This window comes from Aulonocara sp. 'chitande type north' Nkhata Bay, linkage group LG6, assembly GCF_057382095.1.
Source record: "Aulonocara sp. 'chitande type north' Nkhata Bay isolate Kocher_YH1m ecotype deep benthic linkage group LG6, A_spYH_male_GT1.1, whole genome shotgun sequence".
Taxonomy (NCBI): domain Eukaryota; kingdom Metazoa; phylum Chordata; class Actinopteri; order Cichliformes; family Cichlidae; genus Aulonocara; species Aulonocara sp. 'chitande type north' Nkhata Bay.
The window spans coordinates 6,269,818-6,285,101 of NC_141349.1; the positions used below are offsets into that span (position 1 = coordinate 6,269,818).

The window sequence follows — 15,284 nt, forward strand, 5'->3', positions numbered from 1 at the left end:
GGCAGCCACTGAGCAGGGACGGTACCTTGCTCAAGGGTACCTCAGGGTAGCCGTTCAGTGGATTCGAACCCCCGCCTTTCCGATCATGGGAAGGTAAGCAACCACTCTACCTACTGAGTTATCCCTGCCCTGCGCTTTCTCTAAACGCCACCGCGTCTCTGTGGCTTTCAAACCCTAAAACACGCTGCGTCAAAAATCGGTCCTCCCCAAGGATTGGGTCCCTGTTTTGTCTGTATTATCAAATTGAACATATTAGACCTTGATGTTCTTTCCCCATCTGATGATGCAAAGAAATCCTTTATCCTTTATTACGTTAGCTAACGTAATAAAGGAGTTTTTAAGCACAAACTTTTCAGATGGCCTGTCACAAAGGCCAGTTTGAAGACCTGCAGAATTTGTCACTACTTTGTTGGTTTCATTTTTTCAGATTTTTTAAATGAACTATCTTTCTGATTATAAATGCCATTTGGTATCACATTTGGTCATTTTATACAATAAAAATTATGTACTTGTGGTGATTGTAGTATCCAAATACCACTGTCCAGAACAGGCAAAGTGAAGAGCAGTCTTTCTCAAATCCATTCACACTCCCATCACTCTGTATGAAAACTTATGTAAGTTAATGCATTAAAGATGAAAAAATGCCCTAAAGAAATCTTCAAACCCTGCTAACCTTCTGATCTCCTCACACATGCACAGTCACTGAAGCTTGTCAGATTTTTTAGTTGCACTTTAGCTGAAGCTTATTGGCATGTCCATAGATGAAAATATAGTGATATAAAAGAGTTTCTGAATAAATGTTACTAGAAGTGAGGTAGGAAAGTTTAATTAACTGTATCAAACCTTCTCTGAAAAGATCCATTAAATGGCACCATTTATTTGCTTACATTTATATCATCTACATATGATCTGTTGGTTTATTACCTCAGACTAACAAAAATGAAAAATCCACAGCAACTTATTATGAATTGTGATAGTTTCAGTTCCAATATTTCTTTTCCTAAAAAACTTACATTTAATACCAGAAATGACCTGATATGATTTGATGGGAAAATGTCATAATTTGACCACAATGAACTATATAACTGTGTGTTTTTGTTTATAGATTTTGAAGCCTTGACTCCAGCTTTAAGCTTAGCTGGATAGTGCACAGACATCCTGCTAAATATAATTTCATATACTGAAAAGTTAGTCCTCTTAAATAGTCTGCTAGTATATTTAATCACACAGCAAACTTTATTATTTGTCAAACAATAACAAAACAGCCACTAAAAGTTCCTGCATTAGAAAGCACAAAAGTCTGTTTCAGTGACTCAAACCAGCTAATGTAAAAAAAACCAAACAAACCCCAAAACAATTTAAAGGGGGTGGGTGATCATAGGAAAAGTTGCTAATCGGTGTCACTGTGGAGATGAGTGTCTAATTGTGTCACTACTTTTCTACAGTTCCAGCATGATTACACTGAACCCTCATATGCAGAGTCCAGAAACAGTGAGTGAATGAACGTGGCTATTGCCATTATTTGTATACAGTCTTTGATTTTAACATGGGTCTCTAGGGGAAGTGATTGGATGGACTCACTTTTTCAGTCAGCCATTGGCTGCCCAAAATGATCCCGTGGCTATTTTGGCACTTGGATGTTGGATTTTCATATCCAGCAGTTGCTGCTTTGCTTGAACACAGCTAACATCATTTCATGTCTGCAGTTAGTTCTGTGCATTGCGTGAGGTGTGCTATCAAGAGTCAAATCACTTGAATTACAAAGAACCATTTATTGGGATTGATTCGGTTCACATTTACATTAAAAGTACCACAATTAAAAACATTGAAATCAAATCTCCTCTTCAGTGAATTACTGTTCAAGATTGCACAATGCCCAGCTCTGGAAAGACAGTCAATGACTGGTCCTCCGTCAGGAGTCAAAATATCACAGAAGCAGCAGAAATCTTAAAAATTCTCATCAGGATGGATCAGAAAGAGGTTTGCAGTTTTTTAACATAAGAACTGGAATGAAACAAAATGGACCTGTTGGCACTCAAGTCTCATTGATTAAGAATATAAGAGTGAAAGTATTTGTTGCATACACATGGGAGAAACGTTACAAATGAACACTGACGATTTGATGAAGACAAGTCAGAACTCATCTATACGAGGAGCAGCAGAACGGAGAAAACAAGAGAACATATTTAACGTTCTGAAATGACGCAAAGCTCTCAAACGGCTCCGCTTGTCTAAACAACAAAACATTCACATTAGCACCACTTACAGCTTACAAAAGGACAGTTTTCTTTGAAAACAATGGAGTCATCATCGTTCAGCTGGATGAATCATGCCCCGTCCCACTGACAGAAATCGCTGTGAGAAACTCTGAGCCATACATTTGAACATTTAAAAACAATCCACTGTAGGATCTATGATTTATATGACTTCTCAGGAAATGTCACCAGGTGTGGCTCAAACACATATTTCTATCTTCATGGTTTGCTGCACAGCTCCATCAGTTTGTCAGCACATGTCACTCAAAAAGAAAAACAAAACAAAACAGTGATTTCAATTTACAGCTATACAATACAGTAGACACAGAATGGAATACACCTCTTTGTCTGCATTAGGCTCTACTCCTAAAAATGGCTTTAAAGTAGTTCATCTTGATATTCGAAACACAGACTGAGAGCTGTTCTGTACTTTCGTTCATGTCCCAGTATCCATCTAAGCCTGAGGCACAGGAAGTGTCCCTCCCCCTTTCTCTGAGTTATTGCATTCAAAAATCAGACAGCATCTGCTTAAATCAGGCCTGCAGGTTCTTCTTCTGCTTTCAGTGCCTCTGTCCAGACTCTGATTAAGCCTCCTTGCTTATTTCAGCTAAAAAGCTTCTTGGCCCTGCCTACCCTCTGATTAAAATTTGGTTGGACGGGGGTATTGGCAGGACAGCAGTGGAATTCAAGTATCAAACCATGGTCTGAGGCCAAAGTGATGCAGCTGACATCATCAGTCTGCAGGATTGCTTTGAAGGAAATCTTCCCATCGAGACGAACGGAGCTGTGGGTGAAAGCCGATCCTTGATCATGGAGGAATGGTGACAACAAGCTTTAAATCAACTTGCACTAACTTATAATGAAATGCCAGTTTTGGAGAAGTGAGCAATTGAGCTGGGCACGAGGGCTGAAACAAAAAATAAGTTCTCAGGTATGAAGCAGCTTAGGGTTTGTTACAGATGTCATTTCACAGATAAAGGGCAGGTAACACTGGGCTACAGAAATGATGGCGGGGGAAAGCACAGGTCATGTAGGATACAAAAACCTGTATGCAAAAGTGGCAGATTTTTCCTGGTATTTCTCATCTGCAGCAGCCACTGACACAGGTGAGTAATGTTTGGCATGTTGTGGCATAATGTTGTGTTTGTGTGATATTTGGAGATGTAAACAGCATGTAAATAGGATTCGCGTTAAAACGGAAGTCGCTCTATAAGCACATGCATCATATACCATCCAGTCATATATGTACACAACCTGTCTCGTGATGGGTGGTCCATATAAACATCTGGCACTCATTCAGCCTCTGCCTACTCTCAGCTCTGCTCGCATTAAAGAGCTCAGGCTGCCTGGGTTTGTTTCATATGGACCCAATATGCTCATTTTTATCCTTTGACTGTACCAGAGTAGCTCTGTATCATTCACACCTAAATATAATCCTTATCTAACTTATACTGGGCCTCAGTGGAGCCCCCCAGTTCATCTTCTATCTAAAGTGAACTGCTTTCGCTCTTGCAACCTTCCCTTTAAGCCAGCGGGGGCTTCTGTGCTCACAGTGAGTGTAATGTGCCTGAGATGCCCATATTTGGGCTATCCCCTGTCACTGACATCATCCAGAGCCAAGGGTAGAAAAAACAATGTCAAACTGAGTGTTTAAATCAGTCTGAAGCCTGAGCTTTTACCCACAGAGATTATTGCCCAGTGACTGACCTCATTACTTGACACTTTTATTTCATACGACCACCAACCACTGTAACAATACATAGGTGGGAAAAATGTTAAGGTCCCCTTTAAGAACTGAATTTTTGCACAACTGCTTTGACTTTCAATATGATAAAACAAAAGACAAAACAATTAGATGATAACAAATGACCACTCCCTCTGCTGTCCTTTTAGGTGACTTTTCCCCTCCAGTGAGCCCATATTGCAAAATAATCTCTATCCTCTCGTGTTTTCTCCTCAGTCAGCAGTGGAAACATTAACAATGACACCACATCCATGTTAACCATCCACACTGCCTGTAACCTAGAAATAAGATATTCGAAGGAATGGGTAGCCCCCCCGAAAAAAGGAGTGGTTTGATCCTGTAAACCTGGGGTGATTCTTTTCATCCAAAGTGGTCGTGAAGAGAAGAAAGTGAGCCCAGAGTCTGTCTCTCCAGTCTGAGGTGAGCTCTGTACGATCAAAGGATATACAGAGGTGTTTGATTTCGGGGCTCATTAAACTGTCTCCATGTTGCGATGTTTTTGTCTGGTCTCCTCTTACATCATAATCTACCAAATCACACGCTTTTCCACTGAGTAATTTCTCCCTTCCTCAACTGTCCTCCATACTCACATTTTTCACACACAGTGAGGCACATATAAGACTGTATGCGATTAGTGTGGAGCCTCCCGTCCCAGACATATTTCTCAGGGGAGGAGAGCCTCTCCCTCTTCCACCCAGAGGAGGTTCAGGACCTCGGCCTGCCGCTGCTCCCGCTGGTGAATCCTCCGCAGGCGCAGGATGTAGAGCAGGATGGCCAGCACCACCACCAGGATGCAGAGTGAGAACAGGTGGTGGTTGTAGACGAATGAAGAGCGCAGCCAGCTGGGGTGGTTCTGCCGCAGTGCTTCCTGCTGCAGGTCCCTGGAGAAACAAGCGGGGCAGAGGAAGCACATGTTTAATCCAAAACAAATCCTTGCTAATGAGCAGAGCAGCAGGAGCAGCATTCTGTTTAGCTGGTGTATTATTTTTGGGGGGCAGGTTTAGTCAAGTTATAACTTTCTGTAACTGTTTCATTTCACGGATGTAAAGAGGATGTTTTAAAAATCTTTTCAGGTAAACAAACTCTGTTTATATGATGCACTGTGCTTGTTATTATTAATTTGTGGCTCTCTTGCACAGCGTGTCTTTTGTCCCCCACCAGTCAAAGCAGTTAGCTGCTCCTGTCTCAGCCTGGACCTACTGGAGGTTTCTTCCTGTTAAAAGGGAGTTTTTCCTTCCCACTGTCACCAAGTGGTTGCTCCAAGTGATTGCTGGGTTTTTTCTCTATTACTTTAGCGTCTTTACTTTAGAGTCTAAAACCCCTCGAGGTGTCAGGTGACAGTTGTTCTGGTTTAGTGCTTCATGAATAAAAATGAACTGAATCGCTCTATAGCTGATTTCAGACTGTGACAAGATAAAGACGTAAGCCGTGTTTTTCATAGCGAGCACATTCCTGTGACACATCTTGTGTTTTTTCCCCAAACAAACCTACAAGTTAAAAGGTAACTCAGTGCAGGGATAACAGGAGCAAATCAATGAAAGTACATACCAGCGTAAGTTAGTGTAGAGTTAAAGTGTGACATATCTGACAGTTACCTGAGAGGCAGGAAGCGGGTTTTGTACAGGATGGCCCCCAAAGTCCACTGGACCTCTTTGTCATAAACCAGCTGGGCTGTTTTCAGGTTCAGGTAGTTGGTGGGGAAACGGAAACCAGAGTGTAACACTTCATACACCCAGGCTGACTTGAAGCACTGATACCTGGGGTAAAAACAGCACAATAATGGGTCAGAGGAGGATGAAAGTGACATCTGAGGGCAGGGAAAACAAAGCAGCCATTTAGATTTACAGCTGCAGATAGAGTCATGCAAATGTGCACCACCTGCAGGCAAGAAAGGGAATAACTTTCACAACTTTGCCACCAGCAGTATATCATTCTTTCAAGAATCAAAACACAGTCTGAAGAGTGATGTAGCTGACATCATTAGCCTTCATTTGCCATTTCCCACTGAGACAAACAAAGCTGTGGGTGAAACTCTACGACTGAAAGTGGCAAAACGATGGCAGCAGGCTGTTACATCAACCTGCACTTAACTGCAAAGCTATATCAGTTTCTGGGGTGAACATTTCAGCTGGTACATGACGGTAAGAGTTGCTTTTTCTCCTTTTTTCATGTTAGCGATGTCACATCATAAAGACTCGCGTGTAAAATTTGAGTTTGTTTGTGTATTTATACAGAATTTATGCATAATTTATAGTTAATGACGTAAAGAACTGAGAAGTGAGCAATTAGGAAATATTTGTTCTGTTTTTTTTGTTTACTGTCCTCGAAATGCTTGGATGTGCCTGTGGCTCCTGGTGTTACTGAAATAATCCACTGTTGTGCATTGGTAGAAGAATTGGGTCAGCCTTACTTACCAAGAGTTTATGGGCTGAAAATCAAGTTCAGAGAGATTTGTTTATATGTGGAAAGCAGGAGAAAAGAAGTATCCTCATTTACAACACACAATATGATCTGCAATTAACTGCAGTTTGCTAGACTGAATAAATATGTGTGTATCTTAAACATGTGAAGATTTTAGCCACAAACATGTCCAGTTCTAGAAATTTGGTTTGATGACAAAAATAAACCACAAACCAACGGCTGACGTAACTTTGTCCATTTTCTACATATGGTCAGTGAAGTAGTTGGGGAGTAACTGAAGAGTTCCTCCTCATGTGGCCTAATAAAAGTGAATTGGCGATTGTGATAATTACACACTTCACATCTCAGGTTCTGCTCTTTGCTATGAAAAAACTCTCACACAGAACTGGAAAATTCTCAAAAGATGCCACATTTATTTGTGTGTGTCGTTTGTGTGCAGGTGTTTCCACGGACAATTTAGAATAGCGTGAATACAGCCAGAAAACTGAACTTACTTCAGTCTGCTGTCGTCTGCCTGTTTGGAGTAAAGGTGGTTTTCCAGACGCTGTTTCAGTGTCGACCACTGGGTAGAGCAGTAGTCCTGTTAAATAAACCGAAACATGAAACTGAACTTTCACTGAACAAACACAGAATGTTAAAATCTTTTATCTAATATATTTGTCTAATGGAAGGACTGGTTTTGTTTGTCTGTTACCATAGAAGCTTTGGAGTATTTCTCACTGTTGTACTGTCCTCCTATCCTGAGCACGTCCTCCATACAGTAGTAAAACTCAGAGAAACCATAGAACTCACTGTTGCTGAAGTTGATGGGAGCCTGCAAAAATATTAGATGCCAATTTTTCTTTGCATCTCTACTTTATAAAGAATCAAGGAAAGACTGAGCAGCGATCAATACCATAAACAAAACCTTGCTATCATAAAGGTCCATACCTGATAGACACCTCTTGGTGACATAGTGCCATTATGGAGACCCAGGAAGGGTCGCACTGCCTCCTGACACTTGGTCCAGTCACCCTGACCCCTCAGGTGCAGCGTGCGATTGTCCCGGACTATTGTTTCAGTCAGTCCGACGGGCAGGCAGGAGTCCAGGTACGGTTTGTCCTTACTCAGACCCGTCTGTGTGGTTAGATATCTGGACAATAACATGGAAAAAAAAAATTAAATCTACTTCCTTCACTTAGCTACACTGAAAGAATGTGAGGTTTAGAAAGATAAGTGTCTGCAATTAGATAAATCAGTGAATCAGAATTAAATACTTGATCAGTTATAGGATGTTTAAAAGTCTGAATCAACATTGTCAAATCAAGATCATTAATTATTCATATCATTTTATACACAAAAGATTCACAGTCCTGAATGTATGTGCACTATGTTTCACATCACATGCTCCAGATTGGATTTTAGAGAGGATGTGTGATTGTGTGCAGGGAGATGGTGCTGTTTTTCTAGTTTCTGAGATTAAACCAAGTTAAAGGCAGACAGTATTTTTACAAGGTTCAGCAAAACCTGGAAAGAAGCAAATAGAGAAAACAGCTGTGATAAGTGCCAGCTTGACTTTGGGTAAGAGTAATACGAAAGGCATGAGAGGAAAAGACACCGTCTAGAAGCTGATCTCTTATGGTAACACACCTGGGAGACAGGTGTTGATTTTTGTTTGCTTCAGCTTACTTTTAGAGTAAATATGGGAGCTGTTTAACATTGTTCTCTATGGAAGAGTTGGATGGAGGAGGCATTTATAGGAGAACCTTAATGATAATAACACTGATGAAGGAGGACAATAATGGCTATGGGTAAAACAATGGCTGTAGAGGGAAAACTGTCAACACAGCAGCAGTTGAAAGACAAAAAAATGTGATTCATTTTTGGACTTGTCCCACTCTACCCCACTCTAACCGATCCCACAGACACTCATCATAAACTCTGAAACGGGTGAAAAAAAGCATGAAAAGTGGAACTGAAGAAAAACTATAAAAAATATTGAAAAGATAAATACAAGCTCAATAGTTTCATGTCTTGGCTTCGTTTTAAAGTCTGAAAGGTGTCTGTAGGTGAACGTATATGGAAGCAGTTAGAGTTAAAAGAGGGGCAACTTAAAAGAGGGTTTAAACACTTCTCTCCATTGAAATACATTATAGATTTTGTTGAATAAAGTTGAATATTTCAAAAAATATAAAAGTTAGAAATGAGAAAAATACAAGCAGACATGTAGAAAAGAAGAGCAATATAACGGTGGTTGAATGGTTTTTCTAAGTTGAAGGTGATAGCTGGTGAAAAACCTACACAATACAGGATAATAATAATGAAAAATAATAACAAAGATTTGGATTATAATGCTGTGAATGTTTAATCTACATTCACACTAATTAGAAGTAAAGTGAATGTTATAATATATTGGCTATAGAATAATAACAACTGCCTGTAAATATCAGTTTTACAGTGTAGCTCTGTCTAAAGGAAAAATGAGACACATATCAGTTATGCAGCTGTAATGCAAAATGTAGATATTTGCAGGTATCTCACAGTGTGCTTCAAGCATAAAAAACACATGTGACTAACCTGTTCTTGGTGAAGGTGCTGTTAAAGAGCTGGTCCTCGTAGCGCTGTCTGGCCATGTTTCCTCCAAAGCCCAGGAACGTGGTGACATACACTCGGTACACGTGTTGCGTGTGCTCGACATCACAGCCCAGATTAAACTCTGCGAGGAAGCTCTTCCCTGCCTCCTCCTGAAAACCACAGGCGTGTTACGCTAATGCAGACAGGAGCAGCCTTCCAGGCTACATCACAGGCAGGACAGGTCAGTACTCAGTGTATTTCCTTACTTCTTGAGGTGAGTTGAAGGTGATGGCGCTGGGCACCTCATAGGCGATCTGAAGCGAAGCTCCACCCATATCCATGATGCCCACTGTGCGCCGTCTGCTGATTGGCTGCTGGTTCTGAGAACTTGTCGTCACTTCGACTGTGGCGTCCTCTAAAAAATTTTTTTTTTTTAAATATTAAAAAAATTCCACCCCCCCAAAAAATAACAATTTTGCATAAAACACACGTGAAACAAACATTAGTGTGAGTTTGGTAAACATCATGCCTCCGTCACACTCACCCTCATCAGGATGGTCGAAGCGGCCCAAGACAAAGTTAATGCCAATCCATGCATACACTCCTACGAGGTCACAGGAACATGTCGTTTCACAGTGAGGAGACACAGAAACAAGCAGGCAGCAGTTAGAAGTGTCAGATTTAAAGAGTGCCACTATCAGCAGGGTAAACAAGACTGTCAGCTCACCTTCCTGTTTCCCAGAGATGACCTCAACATGTGAACGGGAAAAGAGGAAATCAAACTCCAGGGGGACATCGGTGACAAGATCCTCTATAATGTCTGCTTGCTGCCTACATGCAGAGAAGTACAGCATAAAACGGGAGGTTTTGTTCACAATATAGAAATACAGAACAAGTGAGGAAAGCTGCAAACCCTTCATTTACCAGGGACAGCCAATCAGAAGAAAGGTGAGGGAGACCATATCAGCTTTACTAGAGTAGAGTCAAATGGTTCACAGTGGGAGCTGGAAACAACCATACCAGGTCTCCCTTAAAATACCATTAGATTAAAAACTGATGCTGTTGCGTGGTGTTCTGTTTACCTCTCATGCAGCAGCCGCATGCCAGCAGTACAGAGGATGTAGAGTGGAGTCTCTTTATGTTTGTTCTTTGGGACATGAGCAGCAGCAAAGCTGAGGAGAGGGTGGAGGTAGTCACTGGCCTGCGTTGGTGTGGTTGCCAGAGTAGAGATTCCTGAGAGAATACACACACACACACAGTACAATCAGGTATAAAATACAAAATTCAGAATTTTTAGCTAGTTATAAAATTAGAGCTAGCTAATGCAGAAAGCTAATACATCGCCCATAATGGAACAGAAAGAAAATCTAATGCTGTCAAGATAAGATGAAGTTGAACAGGGTGAATTTGGGTCATAAAATGACTAATAAATGACTAATATATAGGTATAGTTGAGGTTTCACACAAACACTTTACATGACATGATCTAAAATATATGAGTGTGTTTTGGTAGGAATAAATGCTGAATGATATGAAAAATCTGGAAGTATTTGATGCAGATCACTGAACTAGACAAAGCTAAGACATCAGCATTATAACCTTACACACCACACATCAATCATAAAAGCCTTAAAAGGAAAATGATTAGAATGGTTGTCACACAACGATGTCCCGGCATTCAAAGGGTCAGGTTTCCTTTAACTGCAGCATTCGATCTAATCTGCCTGCTGTGGCAGAGATAAAACAAAGTCGCAGGGACTGAAAGCTCCTCACCACTGATGTGACTAATTATTAAAAGGTACAGTGTGTAAAATCTAGTAGATTGTTTTACCCCTCCCAATTTAGTGCATAATCCTATTGTTACTCAACATGCCAGGTGTCTATTTGTTCTGGAGGAGGCTGTGAACATTTGTGGAAGGAGTCGGATATAAGTCGGGAGGGTCACATATCTAATCTGCTGACATTAAGTAATTGTGATAATATCAGCCATGGATAAGCATGTATAAGCATTAATGCACAGATCTGTGTGTTAGAGCTTTGATTTTAGTTCAGGAGATGAGGCCTGAGGTGAGGAGGAAGAGGATGAGGTGGAAATGAGGGAAGACAGAAAAGTGATGGATGAGACAGATGAAGAGGAGGAGAACGACATAATGAAAAAGAGATAAAGAAAATATACATGTACGAATATTAAATGGTCCTATCATTTTAATTTTGGGATCTTTCAATTAGAAGTGACTTATACGGCAGTTTCTAGTCACATACATAAAATAGAATTAAGTGTAACACCACCAAGTTCACTTTGCATGGGAAAACAACTGAAGCCAAATCTGTTTATCTTTTTCCTACTTTCTGTTTTCCATCATGTTCTTTCCAGATTCACATGCTCTGACTTTCACTTTTCTGGCCGTGAGCCAAAGGGCAAACAGTGAATAAGAAATGATCTCGCTGTCGCCATCATCTTCTGTCTCACTGGCACCGTCTGGCACCAAAAACAAAACAAAACAAATAAACAATCAGTCTTTGCCACTTTGTTTCTGGTCTGTACATAAGGCTTAAACAGTTACAGTTAAGCAAACCTAGAAACAATGTTTCTTCTAATTGCTCATTCATTTACGTGAACACTGTGATTCATCTTATGCCATCCGACTTTGATTTACCTCGACTGCTGAGCATAGCCTTTCCTAAATCTTTCTGGGGTGGCTGTAGCTCAGGTGGCAGAGCAGGTCAGCCACTAATCAGGTCAGTGGTTCGATTCCAGGCTGCCTCCTGCATGCCAAATATCATGCAGATACTCAGAGGGCCCGGTGGCGCCAGTGTCCGGCAGCCTCGCCTCTGTTAGTGCGCCCCAAGGCAGCTGTGGCTACAATGTAGCTTGCCATTGCCGTGTGTGTGTGTGAATGACTGAATGTAGTGTAAAGCGCTTTGGGGTCCTTAGGGACTGAGTAAAGCGCTATACAAATGCAGGCCATTTACCATTTCTGACTGAGTATAAAGAGAAATTTAGTACTCTGATCTGCTCCTGTTCTGTTAAGGGTACACCATTTATACAAATGTAACATTTCCTGTATATGTTTCAAATTAAAAGCCATTTAGCATTTTAATACACAGAAACTGTTCAGTTCTTATAAAAAGCCTTTTGCAGTCAAACTTTTGCAAACTAATTTCCATCTGAAAAAAAAAACATTCATAAAATTATCAGTGGCTCACAAAACTGGTCAATAACTCACATGTTATTCTACCACAGCAGATAATAAGAAAGGACGTCTATACTACAAGAAAAAAGGGAGAGAGAGAGGAGGATACACAAGAGTGCAGACAGTAGGATGTGAGGAATATGTAGGAGGATGAAGGACGATAAAAATGGACAGACATGACTTTTCAAATCCAGACAAAGGACTTTAACCACACATTCATACAGTGTTTAATTCTATATGCTCTAAGCACTTCATCTACCCCGCATCCAAGGCCAGCTAGGAACTTCCACTTGACCTAAAATCCATGTCTTAAAACTTTGATACGTAAAGAAAGGCCCCAGCCAATCAGTAGACCTGAACTAGAAACATTGTGGCTTTGAAGTTCTAACCACTGTACACCATACTGCCTGGGGAGTCGCAAAGGATCTATTCATAAAACCAGTCTAACATTTGCTCATGTAGAGCTATGCGTTCTCAGCAAGCTTTCACACTCTGTACAAACTCCGAGTGAGCTTTGCTTACTCACCAGGCTTGATCTTCTTGACGACAGTGTTGCGGCTGCGGTCCCTCATTTGTCTGATGTCCAGTAGGGTGTGGGGGTTCCCGTTATGGGGTGGCCAGTAATACACAAAGATCCTGGAGCCACTGCTGCCACAGTCCACCACGATGCCATAATTCAGTGAAGGGTTGAGGATGTCAGTAGCCTCCATAGACTCAGTGAGGGAGAGGTATCTGAAGGAGAGCAAACAGAAACATTAGGAGATGAAGAATATACTCAGAAAACTGCACTTATGTACCAAAGAAAGCACAAAGGTGTCAAGAGCTTAAATAATATCCACAGACATGCTTCTTCCTTTAAATCCGCTTGAAACAAATGTTCTACACATTCATACAAAGAAACCGCAGAGTGCATTTACATTTTTCCAAATGATCTCCTTATTTAGTATCTTTCCCTTGTTTACTGAGGAGAACACCTGCAGTCAGTCCCACACACTGAGTCCTTTCAACAGTGCTCTCAAAGCTGGTTATCTGTTTACCATGAGCTTTCCACTCGAGCACACTTGAAAGAGAGGAGGGCCTGCATTATTTGAGCTCAAAGAGAATATGATCGACATGGTGGCACTTAAGAAATTCTCTAGACTTCATTGCTCAGATTAATGGTGGCTGATTATGAAATGCACCTAAATTTATGGCATGTTTTGGCATGCTGTTTCACCCTCCTATTTCCTTAGAGCCATGCTTCGTTTAGCTTAGCTTCTACAACACTGACTGGAAAAGGTTTTGGGACTAGATTTTTGAAATTGCATTTTCTAACAAGACAAACTAACACAGGAAGACAAAAATCTATTAAAGTGAGCCCAAAGTAGCATATAAGAGGAAAACACGTTACCAAAAGGCTTCCAGATTTGCAAGAGGCCACTCTGTCAGCCTCTGTGTACGGCTCAAATGAAATGAGTTTATTTGTTTCATTTCCGTCCACTCACTTGTTAATTTGGGTCCCAGACCGTCGCTGGGTGCCCCATAGCTGCCTTTGGTAGGTTTCCAGAAGGAAGAAGGCAGAGGTGATGAGCAGCAGCAGCAGGAGCAGAAGCCTCTGTCTTGGGGCACAGCCCAGAGACAGCAGGGACACGCTGCAGTACCAGGAGGCTGGCAGGCAGGACAAAGTAATCCTGTGGAAGACGAAGACACAGCAGATACTGTTATATACAACAGCAGCCATTCTGACATGAAACAGTAGGTAAATACAAGTTTAAGTTAATTAATTAATTATAGGCTCTGTTGTGTTAAGTGCTGAGCCCACAGTAACATAAGTAGTAACACCTGTGTTTCCCACAGCCATGGAAAAACATTTGTTAGCGTGCCAAGCATAACGGCTTCTCAGGAATACTCTGACAGCAGAAACTGTTATCGGTTTATTACCTTGCCATGTGTCCACATCAGCAAAAGTACAAAATGTCACAGTCGTCACCTCATGGCGGCTGCAGGCTGATTATGATGTTGTCAACTGAATTTTTTTTTCTGCTGGAAGGGAGTAAGAAGGGGGAGGGGGGGAGAGAGGCTCAGCGGACTTAATGTTAATGCCCTGTTGTCTAAATGCACGTAAAAATAAAAATAAAATAAAAACTTTACAACACAATAAATACTTTACTCTAGTCAGCTGGCAGCCTGTACACTGGCAGACCTAACTAACACTGTTTGTCTTCGTAAGGCCTTAATTTTACTTGCTACAACCTCAAAAAATCGAATTTATTTGTAACACTTGCAAACAAACAAATTACTCTAGCCTGCCTGCCAGAACAATAAGCATATTGTGCTTCAAATCTGTGATATGTTTTTAAATCCCGTGCTGCACTTGTTAGACGCTGTCGTTAAATAGAAGAGGACCATTTTAGTATAATCTCTCTTTTTTTCCACGGGTCAGTGTAACTAGCCTACCTCTCAGTTATATAAGCTAAAACCGTTACATAAAACACAATAACTGTAACCCAAACCAAATAACAGAGGGAAAAATACATTATATGCTGTATTTATTTATTGGCTACAAATGTAGCTATCATTGTTAATAACTGTTCAATTACAAACCGGATACGTTTACGAACAACTGATAACCATCACAGCACCCGTATGCTATCACTCGCTCTTATAAACGTACCTACAGAAGCCTCTTCTCCACCATGGCAGTAACAGACATTAATAATACTTGTTTGTAGTTCGACAGATAAGACAATACGACCCCTTATTCTCTCGCCGCATCACCGTAAATTATTAGTTTAGAGAACACGACGAGGAGACGGAGAGGAAATGACCGAAATTTCCGGTTAGCCGGTTGGCTACGTCATCAAACACGAAAGGCGAAGGCTTGCTGCATTCAAGCCTGTAGGAATAATCAGAACTATGCAATGCGGTGGAATGGGAAATATTTTATTTTTCCGACATATGGGAATTATTTTTATTACAACAACTAAAATCATAATATTAAAAATACATCAGACTATCGTAGAGTGTGTATGTACGATCATACACTAGCAATATTAATAACAATAATAATATGTCTATAACATTTTATAGACTTTTTTTTAATCAAAGACTGTTTATTTTATCTTGAAAAATCAGTAA

The 15,284-nt window shown here is 40.8% G+C and overlaps 1 protein-coding gene across 3 annotated transcripts; it reads right to left on the bottom strand.

Moving 5' to 3' along the window:
- Positions 1–1,654: 1,654 nt before the first annotated feature.
- LOC147327142 (ectonucleoside triphosphate diphosphohydrolase 7-like) lies at positions 1,655–15,014 on the bottom strand. 3 transcript variants are annotated; one of them, XR_015129799.1, is made up of 15 exons: positions 14,821–15,014; positions 14,088–14,189; positions 13,652–13,837; positions 12,694–12,899; positions 10,056–10,206; positions 9,701–9,804; positions 9,518–9,577; positions 9,240–9,388; positions 8,977–9,143; positions 7,351–7,552; positions 7,115–7,234; positions 6,915–7,000; positions 5,595–5,756; positions 4,590–4,880; positions 1,655–4,426 (listed from the first exon to the last, which is right to left on the bottom strand). XR_015129799.1 is itself a non-coding variant. In XM_086294773.1 (14 exons), the coding sequence occupies exons 2-14, from the start codon at positions 14,093–14,095 to the stop codon at positions 4,664–4,666; spliced, it is 1,818 nt and encodes a 605-aa protein (XP_086150899.1). In that variant the 5' UTR covers positions 14,096–14,186; positions 14,821–15,014; the 3' UTR covers positions 1,656–4,663. The 3 variants fall into 3 exon arrangements, 2 of the variants coding, with proteins under 2 accessions (XP_086150899.1, XP_086150897.1); XM_086294773.1 differs by having other exon boundaries at positions 1,656–4,880; positions 14,088–14,186; XM_086294771.1 differs by having other exon boundaries at positions 1,656–4,880.
- Positions 15,015–15,284: the final 270 nt, after the last annotated feature.